Here is a 24,866-nt window from a genome sequence, read left to right on the forward strand (position 1 = left end):
TGGTGTGAGGTTGATGAGTTTTTAAATTTTTTTTCTTTCTGTTGGATGTGTATTTAGGGGTAGTTTGGAAATATAGTGGGATTTTTTTTAGAAATTGTGAAAATTTGAATTAGAAATTTGGGTGAACAAATAGAAGTGCGAAGTTTAAATAGAAAAACTCTTTATATAATGGGTAGGATTATAAAGTGGGGTGAGAAAATAAAACAATTGGGTGGAAATAGTAGGTAGCACTTTATTAGAAAACGACTTTGACCAATGCGGACGAGGAGGTGTTTCCACATTAAAAGGGCGTGTAGGCTTCATCCTTGCGTACCTTATCTTTTCACACTTATCCTGCAACGACAACTCCATCGAACCTCTCGATTCATCCTGGTGAGTTTCTCCTACAAATTGCCTACAAATTTAAAGGCTTAAAATGTCTGTGTGTGTTCTAGAAACATGCATCTTTCTCTATCCTTTGTCAGTTACCAATTATATATATATGGTGTCTCGAGCAGCACTGTGCAAGTTCTCAATCTTCCTATCTTTTTATCAATGAAATCTAAAAAATTTCAATTAGATCTTGGTCTCTTATGCAGGAATAACAAATGTCCGTCGTCTATGCATATACTAAAATAACGAGTTTGGGTTTCTTTTGGTGATTTTACGGTTGTGAGTTAAAAAAGGTTTAAAAAATAATTTATTCTAACTTCATCTAATATTAACTTTCTTTTTCTGAAATAATGCGGGTATCATAAGTCCAAAGGTACAAGAGAGAATTGATAATTATACCGTGAACTATTTTTGGAATATATTAGAGAGTAAATGAGTTTTTATTATTTTTTGGTTTTTGAAAACCTTAAAGGCGGGATTTTTATTTTTTATTTTTAAGAGAGAGAGAAGGGCGATAGCATTTTATTGATTTTTTTTTTTTTGGTTTATTGAAAGATAGCATTTTATTGATAGAAGAATGAGTAACTAGTACAAAAATGAGGAAGAAGATGATCCATGAAGGTCATTGACCACACAACCCATAATATATTCAAGATATATGTCTTAGATTGACAAGTGTCAAAATCCCATTTGTTATGAGAAGGAGCTCATCCGAGCTGCATTGGAAATATTCCATATGTCCTCCGTCTATTGGATGGTACACCAATCACGTGGTGTACCCGGAACACTCAAAAATTACTCATCAATTTGAAGGAGCCAAGCTTTTCCCATAAGTATTATTTGTTAATCTATTCTACATGTATAAATCTCTAAGTTGTAGAAATACCTTCGTTAAATAAAGAGTGCAACTCCTCCGTGCATAAATCAGATATTCTTTATACGTGGTTCCACTTTTGGTACTTTAATTCATTGACATTTTTATTATAAACAATTTGCTGATTTTGTCCTATTAATAAAAGCAGAGCGAGTCAAATTTGGAGGTTGAAGGGGATCATGGTGTCATTCAGATTACTACACTCCTTGAGAACAAAACTTGAAAGCGCATTACCATTACCATCTCGTAGTTCCATATACAGAGTCCCAGAAACACTACGAAGGTACAATGAAATGGCCCCAAATCTGGTTTCAATTGGGCCATTTCACCATGGAAGAGAGCGTTTGCAAGCCATGGAAGAAATGAAAATATGGTATTTGAATTGCCTTCTTGGTAAACAAACTCTAGCCGACCGTTTGTGGGACCTTCTCTTAAAAATTGAAGAGCAAGAATATATTTGCCTTGAATGCTATGAAGAAAGGTTTCCTCTGTCTAGTGATGAATTTGTACAAATGATGCTCGTTGATGGCTGCTTTATTATTGAACTTCTCTGCAAACAGCAAGGCCATTCTCCCGTGGAAGATGATGATGCTATTTTCAAGACGCAAAGGATGTTGTCGACAATTAAAAATGATTTGTTGCTAGTTGAAAACCAACTCCCATGGAGGGTTCTTTACTGCTTATTCAAGGTGGTAGATGTTGATTACCATCGAATGCCATTGCCATCTCTTCGTCAACTTGCTTTCCTTTTCTTTCAGAACCCCACATTTCAACAGTCATTTGAAAGTATAAGGCCTCTAAACCTCGAAGAAGAATTCGAAAGCAGCCATTTACTCGAGACTGTAAGAAATTTTGTGGTTCAACCATACAAGGAAGTTGTGAAGGATACTGAATATCGAACTCCGATTCCTTCCGTGTCAGAACTTCTAGAAATTGGAGTCAAATTTGTGGCTGGCTCATCCAACAATGGTCAGCTCGGCATTACCTTTAGAAATGGAGTGATGGAGATTCCACCAATAATAATAAAGGAGGATGGAGAATGTTTCATCAGAAACCTCATAGCCTACGAACAATGTTTACAGAAGCCCGACCAGTGTCACATGACCTCTTATGCCATCCTGTTGAGTCAACTTATTGAGTCTGTACAAGATGTGGACTTTCTGATTCAGAAAAAAATTATAACTACAGAGTTGAGCAAGGTGAGCACAGCCTCTTTCTTCAAAAGGCTTTCCAAAGGCAGTGAAGCCATGTTCTTCTTTTACGGTGACCTCGCAGAGGAAGTAAATGAATATATTAAGCGTCGCTGGCTAAGGACTTGGCTAATAAGGGTCAAACGGAATTATTTATACAATCCGTCATCATTCTGGTCTGTTTCTAATGGAGTGGCCGTTATTCTCATCCTTACCTTAACGCAGACCATATATACTGTTCTCTCCTACTACAAGTAGCCAACCCTACCACCAGAACCAATTCTCCTTTTGCTTTTTCTTTCGTTTATTTTTTTTGTTTCCTTCAATGTCTCGCTTGCAAGTTTGGGAAATAATGAACTGCGACTATTGTTTGTTTCAGCACATGTTTGTGAACCCTTTTGGTTTTTGTATTTGTTTATGTTCGAATTCAAAGCCAATAATGGTTTTCATTTCTAGGCTTTGTTTATGTGAATAATTGGCTGTAATAAGTTTTTCATACTTTAATTTGGATTTTAAAGTTTTTAATAGTTAAAATTATTAGAAATTTCATGCCACATCAGTTAATGGTTCTGTGGACGGAGTTTAAGAAAAATGGTAAAGTAGAGAGGGATTAAGTGAGAACTTTTGAACTCCAGGAGATAAATTGATAGCAAAATTCGAATCCAAAGTGGAAAACACTAATTAAGCCCATAGTTCAATATATTAAGAAATATCAGACCAATATTAAGAAATAATTCAACTGAGGTATAATGAAGTCACTAACCCGAGATACTTGGAAAGGTATTGTCCATGGTGTGGAGTTACTTTTGAAAGGTATGAGGTGGAGGATTGGGTTGGGTGATTAAGTCAAATTCTGGAAGGATAGCTGGTTTAGTGACATACCCTTGATGCATCATGATGGAGTTTTGAAAGTATGTGATGTTGACCGTGTGGTATCCAACTTTTTTCTTAATAATTGGTGGGATATCACCAAGTTTAGAGAAGTTTTATCTAAGAGCATCTTCAAGGGAGATGTCAAATTCAAAATATTAAATTTGAATTTGGCTTACGTGACAATTTGACACTTTGAAAAAAATTTAACTCCACCCAAAATGCAAAATATCATATTATTTTATTATATTTTTAAAAGCAAATGGGACTCATTTGATATATAAAGTTTTAAAATAGAGTGAATGATAGTAGGGTCTATGACTAAAAAAATATTAAAAAAATATTTGACATCAAGCTTTTTGATATGTTATTTTTGACATATCTTTTCCAGCCTTCAAATTCATGTATAATTTGACTACTCAGTTTGAGCAATTTTAACCTTCAATTTTTGTCATTTCATGTCCATGTTGCAATTTAACATATGGGTTGGAGAAGGGTTTCATTACTTGGAAAATTGACCTCTCCAAAGCCTTCATTGGGATTTCATCAATGATGTGTTGTGGGAAATTGGGATTAGAGGTAAATTACTTGTTCTTATCATGCAGTGCATTAAGTCTATCAGATACCAAGCCATCCTCAATGGTGAGCTTACTGAAAGATTCTCTCCTAGTGCTGGGATCAAACAAGGTGACCCCTCTCCCCTTATATCTTTGTTCTGTGTATGGAACAACTTTCCCATATTATCAATGATCATGTTTCCTCTGGAACTTGGAAGTCTGTTAAGATTGCCAGAAATGGTTCTGCTATATCCCACCTCTTCTTTGCCGATGACCTTATTTTATTTGGGGATGCCTCTATCCACCAAGCTAAGCTTATGAAGCATTGTTTGGATTTATTTTGTGGTGCCTCGGGTTGTTGCGTCGATTCAGCTGCACCAAAATGGATTCAGCTGCATTCTCAACTTGTGATACTCGCAAGTGCACGAGCCATTCGGTAGTATAGCATATGTAAGTGCGAGGTCGATTCCACAGGGATTGGTGATTGAATAATCCAATTCAGTTTTCCTACACAAAACAGAAAAACAAGAAAGAAAATAAATAAAATAACTCAAGCAGATAAGTTCCCAAGTTCAATTAGATTAACGGATTGATTCTAGCTAAAGTATGATTAAGCCATGGTATCTGGTCCTAACCTTGTATTCCTAATTCCCTAATTTGATCATCTGTTGTCTAACATAAACAAAGCATTAGGAATCCATTAAGCATAGAAGAACATTTTAAACAACCAAGTATGTATCTAATCCTTATTGTCGAATGTCCATACATACTCTTCCTATTCATAGTTCAATTCGAATTAAAGCATGGTGTCTACTCTTAATTCAAACCAAGATAGCTAACATGCAAGCCTAAATGGTGATCAATCATTCAAACTAGCATATTAACTTATAAGCATAATGAATAAGAACAAAAACCATAATTGAAACTTGGAAACTAATCAAACTTGAAACTAAAGAAAAGAATTTACATAACAATGAAAAGTAAAGTGGAACTAAGAAAAACTTAAAGAGAATTTCAGCACAAATATTTCATTACAACAATTAAAAACTAGAAAGAGAAACTAAGAGAATTTGAGGGAGAGAAGGGAGGGGAGTGATCGGTTCATAATTGTATATCATTTTGTACCCTTGTAGCTTATGATTTGGTTATGTTTTTGAGTTAAACTTGTGCTTTTAATCCTTTTTGTGTTTATCTTTCAGTTCATTGAGCTTTAGGTAATAATGATGGCTTTGGATAGTAAATGATGCAATCCTTGCATGTTAAGGCCTAATTTGGATGAATGGATGAAGAGCTTAAAGACAAACTCATTTTGGCTACAGCTCCCTGCCAGTCCAGTTTCATAGGTCACATTGCAATATTTGTTTCAGCAACCTACACAGCTCGGATGAGGCCGCATTCTTCATGAAAGTTGTTCCAATTGGTGTGTACTATAACATATCCAAAATTCAGCCCCATTGGATAAATATGGAGTCTGTTACCTAGCAAACACAGAGCCATGCTCAGGATGGATTTTATCAGCGCGGAAAATGAGTTAGCAATTTGTTTCGGCCTTAACTTTCTCCTCCGACCTTGGATTGGCCCAAATAACATATGGCTGGAAAGAAGACATTCTGAACTTCACGTTTGAGTGCTTAAAGTCCTAATTTGCTTAAGGGAATGGTGGTGTTGGATTTCATCATGATGTTCCTCCCTCTTAGCCCTATAAATAGAGAAGTCTTCAAGCTACAAAATTCACTCCAGCCATCCTCCACACTTCCATCATTCCATCAACACGTCCAGAAATCATCCTCATACATTCCCACAACCCCAAACACTCCAGCAATCAACTCAATACTCTAAACTACCCAAAAATCACCAAAACAGCTCCAGAAAACCTCCCTTCCATTTCCTTACGAATTTCCTCTTTTTCAGCCATCACCACTCACCCAAACTCATCCTAAATCACCTACTAGCTGTCATACATCATTCTAGATGTGGGGAAGCTCTTGGAGAAGCATTAGACGTGGAGAAACACTTGAAGAAGTCTTGGACACCACAAGAACTTCAGAAAAGTGGTTTTTCTACTCTTATTGCATTCCTTATGTTTTCTCATTTCTATCTAAGTTTCTTTTTCATTATGAGCAGCTAATTTCATAACTAGAGCTTTGATGTAACCTAACATGAATATTCTGGGTTTATAAGTTTCAAGTTTGGAGTTTCAAGTTTGATTCATGATTCATGTTCTTATTCATTATGCTTATCAGTTAATATGCTTGTTTGAATGATTGATCACCATTAGAACTTGTATGTTAGCTATCTTGGTTTGAATCAAGAATAGACACCATGCTTTGATTCAAATTGAACTATGAATAGGAAGAGTGTATATGGACATTCGACAACAGGGACTAGACACATGCTTGGTTGTTTAAATTGTGCTTCTATGTTTAATGGGTTCCTAATGCTTAATTTTATGTTAGACAACAGATGATCAAATTAGGGAATTAGGAACACAAGGTTAGAACCAGACACCATGGCCTAATCATACTTTAGTTAGAATCAATCTTTGAATATGAATTAGACTTGTTACTTGACGCCTTATAACCCAGAATTGAATTGTTATTGTGATTCGAATGCCCTAGTCTCCAAATCTATTTTCCAGCTCTTAAAACCACTCTTTGTTATACTTACTTACTTTGCTTTTGTTTGAAATTTCATTTTGCTTCTTTTGTTCAACAATCACAACCAGTCTTACTTTAAATTCTGTTTTAGACATAACCTCCTACTTTCTTGAATTTGGTAATCTAAGTACATAACTAATTTTAACTTCTCAGTCTTCGTGGGTATGACCTCATACTTGTCTTGCTATACTACTAATTGCCCCGTACAATTGTGAGTTAACATAATATTAACAACAGTACTCTTGTGATGGGTTTGAAAAACCGTATCCCAAACTTATATCAATACTTTCCTTTTATTTCACAATCTATTTCCTGGCCTTTATATCAATTTTATGATAAATTGATTCAGATAACTCATTCCCGGTCAGGACTCGTTTACATGGTCCTTCTAACCCTTCTCAAAGGATATAACTGCCTCGGAAGACTCACGGTCAACCGAGGGGTCAGCCCGCCTAAACTCGGTCAACCTGGCCCGCATGGCCCACGACCTCCTATCACAAAATCGGGAGTCCCTAAAGGTTCCAATATTCCTAGGACACATGTCCCAAAAGTTTGGTCTCGATTGGATGGTCGGATTAATCACGATCGTACGATCGGACAGTTATTATAAACTTAGCCCTAGGGTTGGTGTTTCTAGAGTATCCGGGACTCCGTTTTACGATCCTGGAATTTCCTAGATCAACATATATGAAATTGACTATGATCCAACGGTTCAAACATATCAAACCTAGAAATCGCACAATAGGCGAGATCCGTTCAGGGTTCAAATGTTATCCGAATTGAAATCCGAAAGTACCTATGGTCTCGTAAGAACACGAAGATCATTTTAGGACTGGAAGTGGTCCCCAACACCTGGCCCACGCTCCGGCCGCGCGTGGGTGTGCAGAGTAATTTCCGGCGCCCGGAAATTCTCCAAACCGCCAGCCCAAACTTCTACCCTAGGTGTAAAACCCCATTTGGAATCACTTTTGTTCTTGGACCTACCCCGAAAAACAAGCGAAAGTAGCCAGAAATGCAATCCCAAAACTGGCCAAAATCCAATTCAAATTTCAACCTATCAAAGCTAGAAATTTCTCAAATCCTACCCAACCATCAACTTGAGCATGAAAAATAGGTGGAAAAGCATACCCTATTCCACCGGTTTTGTGGCCGGAGAAGGGAGAAACGACCGGTGAAAGTTTAAGAAAAATCTGTCAAAAACCGCCTGTTTCGTGGCTGATTCCGGCGACTACGGAGGCGGATTGAGGCAGCAAAGGGCTGAGGCTGGAAGAGGGAAGTGTGGTTGGGACCGGTCTTGCTTGAAACAGAGGCCAAAGTTGGGAGAAATCACAACCTGAAGTTGGCTGGTCGATCTGCCCAAGTGAAGAAATTCTGGGTTTTGAAAAAAACTGAACTTCGAAATATTTACAGTTATGCCACTAGCCTATTCTTGATCGCCATTTCCTCGTTAAAACTCCGATTCGGGCTCACTACGTGTCGACGGACTCGTCTCGACGTGCTATACGCAACAGTCCAATCGGAATTTCCAAATTCCCTCCCGAACTTAAAATGACCTTTTTGCCCCTTTAATATTAAATAATACTTTAATTTCCAAAAACCTTAATTAATTCAAATCATTTTATTTGATTATTCATTTCCACTTCTTTCCTCATTTAAACTTATTTCCTCTTATTTTAATTATTTAATCTTCCCCGAATAAAAAGTCAACTCTTTAATCATTTAAATAAATCTCGGGGGTAAAATTGTCTTTTTCTTGTATAATTTAATATTTAACTATTAATTTACGACCGGGTTGTTGCATAATTTATAGGAACTTCAACACTCATTTCTTATGTAGTAAATAGTTTTTGGGTATATTTCTAAAGTGCATTTCATGTGGGGTTTTTTTTATAATTTCAGCTCCTATTTTGGGTATATTACTAAAGCTCCCAAAAAAAAAACTCAATTTCTTACTCAATTAAAGGAAAAAATATACTGAAAATAAAGTGCAAGTTGGAAAATTAAGTATAAAGAAAAAGAACTAATATAAAAGTGAATTTAAAAGAAATTAATGTAGAGTAAGGGTAGAATAAGGAAGAGAAAGAACAAAATTGATTAAAAAATATTAAAAAGCAAAATGGAGTGTAAGTGGAGAAAAAGAAAGTGGGGAAATCAGATCCCTTACTTTATACCATAAAAAACACAAACAAAAATATTGTTCTTGTCCCAAAACTGACGGCAAGGCAAGCTTTTCAAGTTTTCAATGTTACTTTTATTTTCCTGTCACATTCATAAATTAGTTGATCGGAGGAAGCGAGATCGGTGGGGACGCTGAGGAGTGAGAGATTGGCGAATCTGATTGGATGCTACTGCGAAGGAGATGAGAGGCTGCTTGTGGCGGAGTTCATGACTCATTTGTTGGTTTAAACTTCACTGCCTTCAGTTCTTCTCTTCTCTCTCACGCTCTCTCTCTTGCTTCTCTGTGTGATTTTTTGGTTTAACTTCACTCCTTCAGTTCTTCTCTTGCCGAATTTGTCTCTCGATCTCCCCCTCGTGCTCTGTCTCTCGATTTCTCAAAATATCCAAGAGAACACACAGGTCCATCGAACCTCTCGATTCATCCTGGTGAGTTTCTCCTACAAATTGCCTACAAACGTTAAGACTTCAAATGTTTGTGTGTGTTCTAGAAACATGCATCTTTCTCTTTCCTCTGTCAGTTACCAATTACATATATATGGTGTCTCGAGCAGCACTGTGCAAGTTATCAACCTTCCTATCTTTTTATCAATGAAATCTAAAATATTTCAATTAGATCTTGGTTCTTTTATGCAGGAATTACAAATGTCCGTCGTCTATGCATATACTAAAATAACGAATTTGGGTTTCTTTTTGTGATTCTACCAATGTGATGAAAAAAGGTTTAAAAAATAAATTATTCTAACTTCATCTAATATTAACTTTCTTTTTCTGAAATAATGCGGGTATCATAAGTCCAAAGTGACAAGAGAGAATTGATAATTATAGAGAGTAAATGAGTTTTTATTTATTTATTTATTTAATTTTATTTTTTGGTTTTTGAAAACCTTAAAGACAGGATTTTTTTTTTAAGAGAGAGAAGGGCGATAGCTTTTTTTTTTTTTTTTTTGTTTGTCGAAAGATAGCATTTTTTATTGATAGAAGAATGAGTAACTAGTACAAAAATGAAGAAGAAGATGATCCATGAAGGTCATTGACCACACAACCCATAATATATTCAAGATATATGTCTTAGATTGATAGGTGTCAAAATCCCATTTGTTTTGAGAATGAGCTCCTCCTCAATTTGTTTTGAGAAGGAGCCAAGCTTTTCTCTTTAGTATTATTTGTTAATCTATTTTACATGTATAAATCTCTAAGTTGTAGATATTCTTTATACATGGTTCCACTTTTGGTACTTCAATTCATTGACATTTTTTGTTATAAACAATTTGCTGATTTTGTCCTATTAATAAAAGCAGAGCGAGTCAAATTTGGAGGTTGAAGGGGATCATGATGGTAGACAGCAATGTGGACGATGGATTACTACACTCCTTGTCAACAAAACTTAAAGGCGCATTACCATTACAATCTCATAGTTCCATATACAGAGTCCCAGAAACACTACGAAGGTACAATGAAGTGGCCCCGAATCTGGTTTCAATTGGGCCATTTCACCATGGAAGAGAGCGTTTGCAAGCCATGGAAAAAATGAAAATATGGTATTTGAATTGCCTTCTTCGTAAACTAACTCTACACAACGGTTTGGCGTACCTTATCGATATAATTAGAGAGCAAGAAAATTTTTGTCGTGATTGCTATGAAGAAGTGGTTCCTCTGTCTAGTGATGAATTTGTACAAATGATGCTCGTTGATGGCTGCTTTATTATTGAACTTCTCTGGAAACAGCTAGGCCCTTCTCCCAGGGAAGATGATGATGCTATTTTAAAGACGCCAAGGATGTTGTCGACAATTAAAAATGATTTGTTGCTAGTTGAAAACCAACTCCCATGGAGGGTTCTTGACTGCTTATTCAAGGTCACAAGGGATTACCATGGACTGCTATCTCTACGTCAACTTGCTTGCCTTTCCTTTCAGAACCCCACATTTCAAGAGACATATGCTATCTCTACGTCAAATAGAAACCTCGAAGAAGAATTCGAAAGCAGCCATTTACTCGAGACTGTGAGAAATTTTGTGGTTCAACCATACGTGGAAGTTGTGACGGATGTTGAATATCGAACTCTGATCCTTTTCTTCTTAAATTAAAAAAAAAAAAAAACTCCGATTCCTTCCGTGTCAGAGCTTCTAGAAATTGGAGTCAAATTTGTGGCTGCCTCATCCAACAATGGCCAGCTCGGCATTACCTTTAAAAATGGAGTGATGGGGATTCCACCAATAATAATTCGAGAGGATGGAGAATGTTTCATCAGAAACCTCATAGCCTACGAACAATGTTCACAGAAGCCCGAGCAGTGTCACATGACCTCTTATGCCATCCTGTTGAGTCAACTTATTGAGTCTGTACAAGATGTGGACTTTCTGATTCAGAAATAAATTATAACTACAGAGTTGAGCAAGGTGAGCACAGCCACTTTCTTCAAAAGGCTTTCCAAAGGCAGTGAAGCCATGTACTTCTATTACGGTGACCTCGCAAAGGAAGTAAATGAATATATTAAGCGTCGCTGGCTAAAGACTTGGCTAATAAGGGTCAAACGGAATTATTTATACAATCCGTCATCATTCTGGTCTGTTTCTAATGGAGTGGCCGTTATTCTCATCCTTACCTTAACGCAGACCATATATACTGTTCTCTCCTACTACAAGTAGCCAACCCTACCACCAGAACCAATTCTCCGTTTGCGTTTTCTTTCGTTTAATTTTTTTTTTTTTGTTTCCTTCGATGTCTCGCTTGCAAGTTTGGGAAATAATGAACTGCGAGTATTGTTTGTTTCAGCACATGTTTGTGAACCCTTTTAGTTTTTGTATTTGTTTATGTTCGAAGTCAAAGCCAATGGTTTTCATTTCAAGGCTTTGTTTATGTGAATAATTGGCTGTAATAAGTTTTTCATATTTTAATTTGGATTTTAAAATTTTTAATAGTTAAAATTATTAGAACTTTCATGCCACGTCAGTTAATGGTTTTGTGGACAGAGTTTAAGAAAAATGGTAAAGTAGAGAGGGGTTAAGTGAGAACTTTTGAACTCCAGGAGATAAATTGATAGCAAAATTCGAATCCAAAGTGGAAAACACTAATTAAGCCCATACTTAAATATATTAAGAAATATCAGACCAAATATATATATATTAAGAAATAATTCAACTGAGGTATAATGAAGTCACCAACCCGAGATACTTGGAAAGGTGTTGTCCATGGTGTGGACAGGAGTTACTTTTGAAACGTATGAGGCGGAGTTTTGAAAGGATAGCTAGTTTAGTGACATACCCTTGATGCATCATGACGGAGTTTTGAAAGTATGTGATGTTGACCGTGTGGTGTCCAACTTTTTTCAAAATATTAAATTTGAATTTGATGTCTTACGTGGCAATTTGACACTTTGAAAAAAATTTAACTCCATCCAAAATGCAAAATATCGTATTATTTTATTATCTATATATATAAAGCAAAAGGCAGAGAATGGTGAAACATTCAAAATACCAGAAAATGCCCTTGGTTATCAAACATTAATAATTGAAATTATTAATTAAATGAGGATAATATGGTAAATTCACAATTTAAAAAATTAAAATTAAAAACAAAATAAGATAATGAATCCTGCTTTCATGGAAAATAACTACCCATTTTTTATTTTCTTAATTCTAAAAACTAAAAATAAAAATAAAATAAAAAATCAATTGGCACACGCGTGAGCATGTGGCAAGGGGCCAGTATTTTTAAAAGCAAATGGGACTCATATGATATATAAAGTTTTAAAATAGAGTGAATGATAGTAGGGTCTATGACTAAAAAAATATAATTTTTTTTTTTTGACATCAAGCTTTTTGATGTGTTATTTTTGACATATCTTTTCTAGCCTTCAAATTCATGTAGAATTTGACTACTCAGTTTGAGCAATTTTAACCTTCAATTTTTGTTATTTCATGTCCATGTTGCAATTTAACATATGGATTGGAGATGCTCTAAGAATTTAGTTCAACAAATTGTTAGTACTCATGCGGTTCATGGGTCTTTATATGATCTCAAATATGGCATCCTTTTTCTAATGGTGTTTTCTTTGTGAAGACTGCTTATAGGTTGTTCTTTGATGACCCTTCTTGGCCTGAGCCTTGTTGGGCTTTTCTGTGGAAGCTAAAAATTCCTCCCAAGTTGCAAATATTTTTTTGCCTTGCTTTCCAAGGAAAAATTCTGTCCAATGAGTATAGAGTGAGGCAGTAGTTGACTAATGATTCTTCCTGTGGGTTATGTGATATTGGCCTATGGAATCTGTGTTGCACATTTTCCCCTGTGCTTAAATATATTAAGCCCATACTTAATATATATTAAGAAATATCAAACCAATATATATTAAGAAATAAGGGTATACTAATAATTTGCCCCCTGAACTTGTACTTAATTTTCAATTAGCCTCTTATTCTTTTTTCTTAGAAAATTAAGGATATGAACTTTTTTTTTCCTCCAATTTCCCCCCTACCGTCTAAATCCTCAACATTTCATCCAATTTTCAGTTAAATCATTTTAAAATTTTATTTTTTAAAAAAAAAATAAAGAAAAATAGGAAAATTGATCCCAAAAAAAAAAAAAAAAAGTAGAAGAAGAAAAAGACAAACCAAACCTATCGCCACTCCCCTCCCCCAGCAACCCTATCACCAACCCCCTCAACCAGCTATATCTCCTTCAGCAACCCCATCAATCCTAAACCCTAAAGCCCCAGTCAAAATCCATCCCTGCTCAAGATACATTATAAGCCCCAGTCGAAACCCATCGCCAGTAGAAATTCCAAAAAAGGCCACGTTTTGAACGGATCCATAGAATTTGACCTGAAGTGCACCTGAAAAATTGAAATTAGCATAACAAAGATTGAGCTTTAGACCTTTGGACAAAAAGAAAAAGAAAAAGAAAGAACATTTCTTTCATGTTTCTAGTGACTGGATCACGGTAGCAGGCTGGGGGGGCAGCTGCTGGGGCCCACGAAACCAGGCCGGCCCTCAGGCAAGATCAGGCCTAGTTCAAGCTCGAGTTTGCTGACGTCAGCAACAAAAATTTAAAAAATAAAATAAAAAAAATTCAGATTTTTAAAAAAAAATAAATACTTAGTCATAGTTTTCACTTCCCACACTAAAAATCTATACAAATTTCTCTCCTCAAATATCATGTGAATAGTGTTGCCATGGCACTGCTGGAAGTGCTCTAAGAGAATGAGTTATTTACACTAACACCTCCTGAGATTTTCGGCGTTTTCACAAAACCCCATGAGGTTTTAGAAATTATATGAACACCCCTTGAGGTTTTAAATTTTTTTCACATAACCCATTTTATTTGATCCAAAGATTGATGATTTTATATAAACAAAATCTTCAAATATCAAAGTTCGCCTATGATATTATATTACACATACATTCATGGAGGTGTTTGTACCTAATAAATCACGGCCACGAATTGGCCGAAGGAACCCCTCTTCTCGGCCTTGTCTCTCTTTCTCGAGGAGCTAGAACGCAGCGTTTTGACAGGATGCTTGGCATTCCGGGAAAACAAGAGAAAAATTGCTAAGGCACGATCATCTCGGCCTCGATTTTAGGCCGAGGCCGAGATCAAGCAAAGTCACGGCCAGAGGCAATAAAATCAGATCATCACGTGACAGCAGGGTCCCACGCTCCATTTAATGAAGCAAGGCCTCTGTTTATTGCAGCAAACCCACTGGCCAAGAATAAGCATTTAATGCACGAGGGATGGTGGGAAGTGATTGGAGTCAGGATTTGGTGACAGGGATCAGAGTGATTAGACGCCAACATTCTCACAAAGCTCTTTGCAGCTTGAGAGATTAGGTGACCAGCCACCAGAGCAATAAATGCGTCTCCACGGCCAGAAGCGCAGAACCCACGTTCAGGGCGGCAGCCGAGATTCATCGGGATTCATGGGGTCACACCACCATACTTCACGATCCCAAATGTCGATTGGACTACCCACTTGCGCTAATCAGGCTCCACCATGCAGATTTTCAGCCTCGATTACCCCTCCAGGAGCTCTGCTTATAAATACAAGACTCAGGACCACTTTCAAAGGGTTCAAACACCAAACAAAAGCCTCCCACGGAGCAACTTATATTTTCCTGTAATGCACTTTCAATACCTTTACTTGCTTTTCTAGGAGTAGTGTTAGTTTGTAAGGAAAATTCATTCATCAATATATCATACGACCCTTGATTTTCAAGGCGCCGGAGCACCATCTCTGTTATTCGCTCATTCACCCCATATATCATACGACCGCCGCTCACTGAGTAGCGCGCCGGAGCACCGCCCTGAAACCCACCAGCACCACCACTCAACGGCCTTGTAGTTCAGGCCGTGAACCTAACAGCCGAGACTAATTCCTCTCTCGGCTACAATCGTTTGATTAGAAGACGAGTCCAAACAGGCGCACCATTTAAACACTTTCACCCGCTTCAAACATCTCGACGCACGGTAGACCGTGCTGGCACGCCCGCGCACAACCGCACCGCACCCAAAAGCAGGAAACCGCGTGTCAACGCATATCCCCTCGGCCCGGAACTCCAGGCCGTGAGATTTGCGCGGCAGACAGGAGGTTAATTTTTTCATTTGCTTAAGTTTTTTTTATATGATCATCAATTTTTGGAAAATAATTAGAAACCTCAGGAGGTGTTCATATTATTTCTGAAACCATATGAGGTTTTGCAGTGTAAATAACTTGTAAGAGAATATAGAATATTTGCTTAATTTTTCATGAGGAGAAATGACCAAACCAAATCGATCACTAAATGGATTGATTTGTTAATTATGCTATTCGTTTGATGACTAAATCAAATCAATTCTAACCGTAATATAACATTATTAGGAGAAGAAGACACATAATGACTTTTTTGTTTTCGCCTATTTTGGGCTTTTGATGGGTATTTTGGACCTTCTTCACGGCCTCATCACAATACATAGAGAAACCAAAACCACTCGATCCGGCCCATTTACAAGCGCTTCTGGGATTAACTACCACTGAAATTGAAGGGGGGTCGTCTAGGTCACATTGACTGTCACACAGAGAGAGCGAAAGAAAGAAGACAATGGCGTCGAACGCAGCGGTGCCGTTTTGGCGTGCGGCCGGTATGACTTACATCACCTACTCAAACATCTGTGCGAATCTGGTTCGGAATTGCCTCAAGGAGCCTTACAAGACTGAAGCAATATCTCGCGAGAGGGTACACTTTGCCGTCTCCAAGTGGACCGATGGCAAGCCTGAGACTCCCAGTAAGCTCATCCCCACTTTTTCTTTCAGATTTCAGATCATGGGTTTTCATTTCTGGTTTGATTGCTTATTTGCTTGTTTAAAAGCTCATCCGTTTATCGTTGTTAGTATGTGATTTCAATCTGTGCGTTTAGAATCTGGGATTTTTCAGATGAATTGAAATTTCGTTTATTTTTGTGAAATGAGATTTAATCTCATGATGGGCTAATTGAGTTCGATTTGCAATGTTGGATTGTGTGATTGGTTTGATGTGAATGAGTGGCTCACATGATGAACTTTTGAAAGTTTTTATTTTTCTATCGGTTTAACAAATAATGATGAAAATGCATTTGATTTAATTAAGCACATTAGATTCACGAGGTTTCTTCCAATTTATGATTTTTTTTCAAATAATCAAAGTTATTATCTTTTAGATTAATCTGGGTTGTTATAACTAAAGCACCCACGTCAAAAGCATGTTGTGATCGCATGGTTTAAGTTTCCGAGTTGAGATTTGTGAAATGAAAATGTCTCCCTGTACTTTGCACCTTATGTTTAGCCCAAATGGGTATTAAGGCAATGCACTCTTTGTTCAGTTTTTAAGACTTTTTGGACCATTTATAATAGCCGCAGACGTTTTTTTTCCCCTTACTGTTTTCTTTTAGGGTAAGTAGAACATATAATACTAGTCGGGGATTGCAATTACTGCACTTGCTGGGGTATTATCGTGTGCTCCAAGGGGCTGTATACCTTGTGAAGCAGTACTTGCAAAAGCAGAGTAGGAAAATAGAACCTGAGCAGGATGAAATAATTTAACAGATATATGTTAATGCTGACCACATTTTCTTTCCTTATTTCATGTGTACAAGGATGATATCTAAATACATCTTAGAGCACTTTTTAACCCTTTTGCTCGAAGAGTAAATAAAAGTAACTTCTAGCATGTGATCTTGGCTTCTGTTGTGAAATGAATTGCAATCCTTCTGTATATCTCAGCTTAACCTTGTTGCTTTAAGTTAGTTGTGACTCCTCTTTGGGTTCAGCTGCCTAAGTATAAGTTGATAACCGCAGGATAACTCCCCCAGAAGAGGGGGAGTAGAGTTAGAACCATAGGGCTACAGCCCATGATTGACAGGAACAATTCGGCAGCACATTTTTTCTTAGAGCATTCACTTTGGTGTTGAAATGAGGAGATTTTGATTGAGACTTGATTTGTTAATGTCGCGTGTTTTCTAAAGTGTCCACTGTGAGCTGTTTTGATTCAAGGGGATGGTGCTTATTTCGATCTGCTAACTAATGAAGAAAATCTGGCAGACTATGAAATTTTAAGGCTGATTTCAGATTCTTGAAAATATTTATCTTGAACTTTTTGTTATTTCCAATGCTGTCGCCATTCATGAGTGTTGTATTGTTTTGGATCTGCTAACTAATGAAGAAAATACAATGCAATGGCTATGGATTCCTAATAGTATATTAATACTTTAAATTTTTGTCATGTGTGAATGGGTAGTATGTTAATAATCGATTGTAGTTAATATTTGGCTTTGATGAAAGTGCATGCTTTTTCATGGTAATTTGATTTGTGAACTTTGTGAATAACGAATCTATATTCCGCCAGGCCAGTATTCTGATGGGTGTTTTTTGTTTTCTGACAGCTATCCGTACGGACACACCTGATGATTGAGTTGAAAAATATTGGATTGCTCATGCCCTTGGGTTACACAGATGCTTTCTTCCTTTTGTTGTCGCTTTGATAGATGTGATTATATCGGGTTTTTGATGCCCAAAACTTTCAGACTTGGATTGTATTCTGTGTTTCTGCATGATCTTTCTGTTATAATAATGATGTATTGACCTTGCTCAATTTTAGAAGTTCCTCCATCTGCATTTCATTTGGACGATTTGGAGAATACTTATTCATTTACTTGACCTGTAGTCCATTAAGGTCAGTTTTTATTTTTGTTTTTATGAGAGAAGTACCAAAAAACAGGAACACTACAAGGAGCCTTAGCCCCTAGGGCAACCACCACTCAGAGTATCCATTGGCTGTGCGGCTGCAACAAAGTTGGCTTTCCGGAACACACCCTTAAATTTAAATCCGTGAGCAAACCTCTGGACATTTGAAATGGTAGTCTAAAGGCACCAAGGCACTTCACATCTGTTATTAATATAATGGGAAGCCATTAAAATCTCTAATTACAAAACTTGAAGCTGCTCTGGTAGTAGAGGTAGGCGAGGGCACGGTCCGATTTTACCCTCAAAAAACAGCTGAATCAATTAGACTTTCACGGTCCATTGAAATTAAGCTTCAGAGAATGTGGAGCCTTATATACTATATAGGCCCAATAAGCTTCTATTTGAAGCTGTGATCTTCTAGATCTTATCTCTTCTGTGGGTTGAATCCACCACAGGAAATGCATCACTCAACATTACAATCAATCCATTATTTTTGTGCAGGGTCTTGTACTCACAGATGCACATAACTTCACATGTTATCCAAATATGCCACATTGACAGCAAGCGTGAGCATGAACTAATACTTTTTCTTGCAATTGTTGTAGCAGGTTTCTACGTTGTTGTCCTCCCCTGAATATGCCAAATTGACAGCAAACGTGAGAAGCCTATTGGGAAAACAATAATGATAATAATATTGACAATTAAGCATCCTGAATGGCATACAACCCTAAACGTTACATTCTGCTTAGCTAAAAACGTTATAAAAGAAAAGGAAAACACAAGCCAATGGCTAAGGATGATTTAATTCAAGCCTATGTCAGCTTAAAGTTTTACTTAGCAGACGTTATTAAAGTTTAGCATACATTAATTATTTGTATAGAGGTTTGGTTGCTTAATCTATGTGGAGAGTATGATCACGTAGTGAAATCGTGCCTCAGGTAGAGTAAATAGATAACCGGAATATGATTGAACAAGGATTTCAATCCCAAATCTAACTAATAAAATCTTGCAGCAAAAGTAAATTAACACAAGAATTTTTGTACCCCAATGGTACAAAGGAAAAAACCCAACCAGGAAAAACCTCTAGAAATCCACTAAGAATGGACTATTACAAGACTCAAGAAGATAAACTCTAAACAAGAATCTATCCAATACTTTTGTCTTGCCTTACTCAGTCCTTGCTTGAACTCTCTCGAATCGATGATCCTCATGAACAAGCATGCCAGCACACAGCTTCCAATATGGAATATGAAATATGAAGATGCAAACTAGAAATAAAAAGCTTCACAAAGTTATTATCATTCTAATTTTTCATGAACTCACCTTTGCTTCTTTCAATATAAATCTCTCAAATCAGTTTTTGCAGAAGTAAGTAACAAAGGTCTTCAAGCTTTGTTTTATATCAAGAGAAATCACGTTCCAAAAAGAGTAGGAAAAAGAAGAATTGGTTTTAACGTGAAAAAGAGGAAAACAATTTTGCTGATTGATTTTATTATGAATTTCATTCCTAATAAAACTAAATCACAAAAATATAGTTTTCCTAATATGATATGCAAATGCAAATTACCTTGTAGACATAGTCAATCCTTGATTTGCTCAATCTGGATAAGTCTTGTGGCCCAAGTTAATTTGCCTAAAAACTAGGCCTAAATCTACACAATGAGGACACAATTACAAATCTAGGAAATTAAGCCAATTCCTAAGTAAATTCACACTTACACGTAGTACAACTTGTCTATATAATTAAATATCGAAATAAAAAAAATGTCTCATAACGATCACCGATGACCTAAGAAGTATTGTACTCACTTTTGTGGAAGGAAAAAAGAAGAAGAGAAAACTATAGATAACAGGTAAAAAGTGGTTGCAACTTCCATTGCAGCATGTGAAACCCTAATTAACATAATCACAAGGATCATCAAAATTAGATATTTTCCCATAGTTCTCTTACCACTCTCCATCTTAATTATCTCAAAGTAATATAAATATAAACCCATGATTTATAAGATACTATATATATATATAATTTATTATTTTATTATAATGAAAATTGATCAATAAGATACAACAATATTTTTGTCAATTCTTATGTGAATGAAAAGGTGTTTGAGAAACTAACCAATGAGGTTGGTTAAGTTTGTAAAGTCCCTGCACTGTGTATAGTCCCACTAATGTTTGAGTCTAGCTTCCAAATTGGTGTGCGATATGTAATTCTCTACATAAATCCATACCCGTAGTAATTAGCAGTTTGGTGCCACGCGTAAGTCCTTTCGACTCGAAGTTGTGAGTATGACCTGGCACTGGAGTGAGAGTAGTCAATCTTCCACTTAAAAAAAAGGTGGTTGAGAAATTAAAGTTACACGTTTGCTTATGTATGGCGGCTGGTAAGAATTTATAATCTACCTTTTTTGTTTTCTTCTTACGAGTTTTGACATAATAAACAAGTATAATTAATATATATATAATATCTTGTCCACTCACAAGGGTAGGGATGCATATGTGTCGCGGTCTGGTTCGACAGCTCGAGTTTCATATGCATGGAGATCGATACCTTTCTATATATATGGACAAGGAGAGGTTGCGTCCATGTTTGAAAAAAGAGAACAAGATTGATCTTATAGATCTTAAACCAAAATTTATGGTTTCTATTTTCTTGTTTGAAAAGGTTATAGTCTTTTACTTTCTTTCTAGTATGACATTGTTCTCTTCTGTATTTAAGTAATTAAAATAATAAACTAATCTTCATACATACTTAATTTGTAAATTATCAGTGTGACGATTTCTTCAAACGATAATATATTTCGAATGATTTGGTACGTAATGGAAAAGGTGATAAGAATAGCTGAATGTGTAGGGCGGCTTTATATGTAAGCAACTTCTAAGAATAAATAATATAAAAAAATAACCATATCTCTGGGGGCTATATTCTTACGAGTTTTAACAAAAACAATTCTGATATTGGATATTATAGCATGCAATTTCGGTAGTTGCCATTGCCAATGATTGTTTAGTTTGGTGGCCTCATCTCCACTTTTGTTAAAGGAAAGCCGTGAGTTCATTTGATTTGGGTTCCCTTAATGCCATGTTTGGTGTGCTGGACTGGATTGGATATATTCAATTAAAATGGACATGGGTCCAGTCTGTTGTTTGATGAGCTTAAAATGCATTACAGACTAGACATGGCTCTTGGACACCAATCCAGAATAACAAGGGACTCCAAACCCATCGATAGACATGGGTTTACAATGAATTTGAGCGCCTCGTCTCCCTCTGCCTCCTTCACATCGTCTGTACTCTGTTATCTAGTGGTTTGCCTTCTTCTCTCTACTATCCTCTCTCTCATCTCTTCTCTCTCCTTGCATCGTCTGTACTATTGTGATTTTTGCATTGAATTTTATGCTTTTTATATAAAAATTGATATTTATTATTATCTTGATATGAGATTGGGTAATGGTTAGATCTTGATATAAGTTTTAGTTTGGATTCGATGCCATGGGTTCTCTTTTCGGTTTGGTATTGTGAGATTTTTTGTTTTTTCCTTGCCTCAAAAACTACTAATTGTTATTACTCAGAGGCTACAATCGGCAACAATGGCAACTCTTGTTATTGGGTGGTTCCATATTTCTTGTACAAAGTTGGGCCTCTTTCTTCAATCTCTGCCAAAAAGTTAAAAAATTTCATTTGGTTCCAGTTTGAAAAAGAAAAAACTCTACATGCATCAGAGATCCCTCTTGCATTCAATGTCTGATCCAGTCCATAGTTTGGTGCAAAAGTGAACTGCACTGGACTTAAAATCCCAGTCAATCCAATCCAGTACTTACATGTCAATCCTAACCAGTCCAGGCCAGCCTACCAAACGAGGCCTTACAATCTACGACAGTAGTTTATATTTGATTCAATCCATCACGAGAGTATTTGCATTTCAATTTTCTCTGTTATAACTCAATGAATTTTTTAGGCTGGTCTAATATAGGCGCGTTTAAATTTTAATGTTATGGTAGCAACGTCACATAATATTACTAATGATTGAGGTGGACAACATGATTGATATTTTATGAACATAGAATATTGCATTAATAAAGAGCACACACTACCTATATAACTGAATTAGTAACACTACGTGAACGTTGAAGAATTGTATCTCACCTCAATGATTATGAAGGAGGAAAACCGATTCATTTATACAGTGATTGTTTACAAGTCAAACATCCCGAGAAGGAAGGAAAGCTATATAAGGTAAATTACAATTTTTTTGGTGAACAAAAGTTTAGGGGAAGATTGGCTACTCTCACCACCAGCGTCAGGGTATACCCACAACCTAGAGCCGGAATGACTTACGCGTGGCACCTAACTGTCAACTGCCACCAATATGAATTTATGTAAGAAATTACAGATCGTGCACTAATGAGGAATGCTGGAAGCGGGACTCAAACTGGTAGAACTACACACAGTACATGGACCTTACCAACTGAACCAACCCTTGTTGGTGTAAATTACAATTAATTAACAGAAAATATAATCAAAACAATTGGAGTTGATTGCAATCGTATAATTATGATGGAGTGATTTCCAAAATGGTTTGTGTGTCACACCCCCGCAAGATGGTGGGGCAATCTCGCACTGTCAGATTAGATCAAAGAAAGAAACGTGCATAGGATAATCTTTTTGTGAAAATATCTGCCACTTGCTCAAATTTTGACGAACCAACTTCCAATTCGTGTCTAACCAATTTTTCACAAACAAAATGATAATCAACCTCTACATGTTATGTGCAGGAATGAAAAACCGGATTAGAAGTATAGGCGATTGCACTAATATTGGCACATGACTCATCTTTGTTTGACAACATGTTAGTTTCTCAGGGGTTTAGTGGTCGGACTATGAGTGTGTGGTCAGCAGCCGACCCTACATAGCCGGATAGGGCCACATGTCACGTTCGTATTGGGTAGACTAAGCTCGGTCATTTCCTTATGTCAGCATATGTTAAATGTTCAAATATATTCAAATGGTAATAATGTAAAAACATGGTGCTTTATTTTTTTTAAAATGTTAGAGAGATCACATTCTATATATCACCTTCTGTATTATCTCTCTAATAGAGGTAAAACCCATATATTGGTGGGCTCCACCTCGATTAAAGAGGTGATATTATAAAATGTGGTTTTCCTAGCATGACGGTATAAGGATTCTACATCTCTTTGTTAGTAATTAATTAGAAAAAATTAATTAACCCTCATTGTTTCGTATACACAAAAAATAAAAAACATGTACACATTAGTTTTATAGATATTTATAAAAATACCCAATCCTAGACATGTATTTATAAAAATACCCAAGCACTATTTAAACATAGAAACATATCCAAAATGGGTTTTGGGTATGTGTGTAATGATGAGTTTTGGGTATGTTTATAAATGGGTTTTGAGTGTGTGTAATAATGAGTTTTGGGTATGTTTATAAAGTGTTTTGGGTGTTGGGTATTTTTATAATTTTAGCCCCCATTTTGGGTATTTTAGTGAAACTCCCTTCATTTTAAGGCATGTAGATGCACTTGACCTAGCAATTAAGCATACATTCTTGATAATTGAAGTCATGATTAGGTTTGACCGCCTTACAATCCCTTCGAATGCAACTGCGATGGCATTTTGGTCTTACAGGCAACCAAATAAAACCATGGTCTATAATTATTTCATCCGAAGGCCCAGACAGGAGAGAAGGCTTAATAAATATTTCATCCAATCCAAGTAAAGATGATCAACTTCTACCACAGAATGAGAAAGCTTAATTATGATCAGCACCATAATCATCACCTTAAGTACCCTCTTACAGTTAATTAATTTATCTTGCCATCTCATAGCTCTCTCTCCTCTTGGTGTTTTCTTTTACAATCTGAAACTAGTTATATACAAAATCAAACCCATATGGTATAGCCAATGTGTTCCCACCACATTGGTGATCGATTCTCCCTCTCCTATGGCACCCAGGATCGAACCCCCAGTAATCTACTACCATACCCAGTGGGGTTTCTTTTCTCCAATGTAAAAAAAAAAAAATTTATGATATAATATACAATATTTCTTTAAGTCAATAATTTAAAATGATGGAAATAAAATTTAATATGAAGATTGATTATTCAGCATGTAAGATCATTGCTTCAAACAATTTAATAATATTACTCCAAATGGTTTCTTATGTAACCAGAAGGTGATAAGAATAGCTGTATGGCTTTTGGTCTTTGGCCAAAAAAAATAAATTATATGGCTGTTGGTCTGCTTTGAGGTTGTGGTTATTATAAGCCATTTTCAGAAATATTTTATAAAATAAAAGACTCATGTATCTAGACTATTTTATTTTACGAGTTTGACAAATATACAAGTGTAATTTTTTATTTAATTTTTTTTTTTTTGAGAACCAAAGTATGTATAAGATCACCACAAGTACCACCCTCATGAAATTCATTTTTCTTGCAATATTAATATTATTATAGCTCCCCTCCTGCTGGTGTATTCGTTACATCTGAAAGTAATTATACAAAACCCAGATTTTATACATAACTCTTAAGCTAATATAATTTTTAATTAGTTAATGTACAGATTATTTTACATGTGTGTGACGATTGCTTTGAACAATATTATATGCAAATGTAATTTTTTTATGTAACCAAAAGGTGATAAGAGTAGCTTGGGACTGTGTTTTTTATTTATTTATTATTTTTTTTAATTTTATACAAACAAATATTGGAGAAGGGGAAAATCGAACCTAGGACATCGAGAGCATGTGTAAATGCTCTTGACCACTTGAGCTACAAACTTCTTACTCGCTTCATCGACAATTTTTTTGTCATTTTCTTAATTCGGTTTGGTTAATTGGCTGTTAGCTAGTTTGTATAATCTCCAAAAGAAAATATATGCAGGGTTTGTGTAATTTATTCTTTCATGATTTGTGAAGTGCTAGCTGGCTTAACTTAGCAATAAAAAATAGTAT

General features: G+C 36.1%; 2 protein-coding genes and 1 pseudogene across 3 annotated transcripts; all 3 read left to right on the top strand.

The window, feature by feature from the left end:
- The first annotated feature begins 303 nt into the window (after positions 1-303).
- On the top strand, positions 304-2,946 carry LOC110772799 (UPF0481 protein At3g47200-like). Its single transcript, XM_088250155.1, has 2 exons — positions 304-372; positions 1,392-2,946. Exon 2 carries the CDS (start codon positions 1,426-1,428, stop codon positions 2,692-2,694), a length of 1,269 nt encoding a protein of 422 aa, XP_088106281.1. The 5' UTR covers positions 304-372; positions 1,392-1,425; the 3' UTR covers positions 2,695-2,946.
- Positions 2,947-8,800: 5,854 nt separating this feature from the next.
- LOC110772814 (UPF0481 protein At3g47200-like) lies at positions 8,801-11,544 on the top strand (annotated as a pseudogene). The gene is made up of 2 exons (XR_015834774.1): positions 8,801-9,124; positions 9,997-11,544. The product of XR_015834774.1 is annotated as a UPF0481 protein At3g47200-like (transcript).
- Positions 11,545-15,703: 4,159 nt separating this feature from the next.
- LOC110772819 (ATP synthase epsilon chain) lies at positions 15,704-17,790 on the top strand. Its single transcript, XM_021977295.2, has 2 exons — positions 15,704-15,949; positions 17,582-17,790. Exons 1-2 carry the CDS (start codon positions 15,766-15,768, stop codon positions 17,608-17,610), a joined length of 213 nt encoding a protein of 70 aa, XP_021832987.1. The 5' UTR covers positions 15,704-15,765; the 3' UTR covers positions 17,611-17,790.
- The last annotated feature ends 7,076 nt before the right edge of the window (positions 17,791-24,866 follow it).

This window comes from Prunus avium, chromosome 3, assembly GCF_965620075.1.
Source record: "Prunus avium chromosome 3, drPruAviu1.hap1.1, whole genome shotgun sequence".
In the NCBI taxonomy this organism is placed as follows: Eukaryota; Viridiplantae; Streptophyta; class Magnoliopsida; order Rosales; family Rosaceae; genus Prunus; species Prunus avium.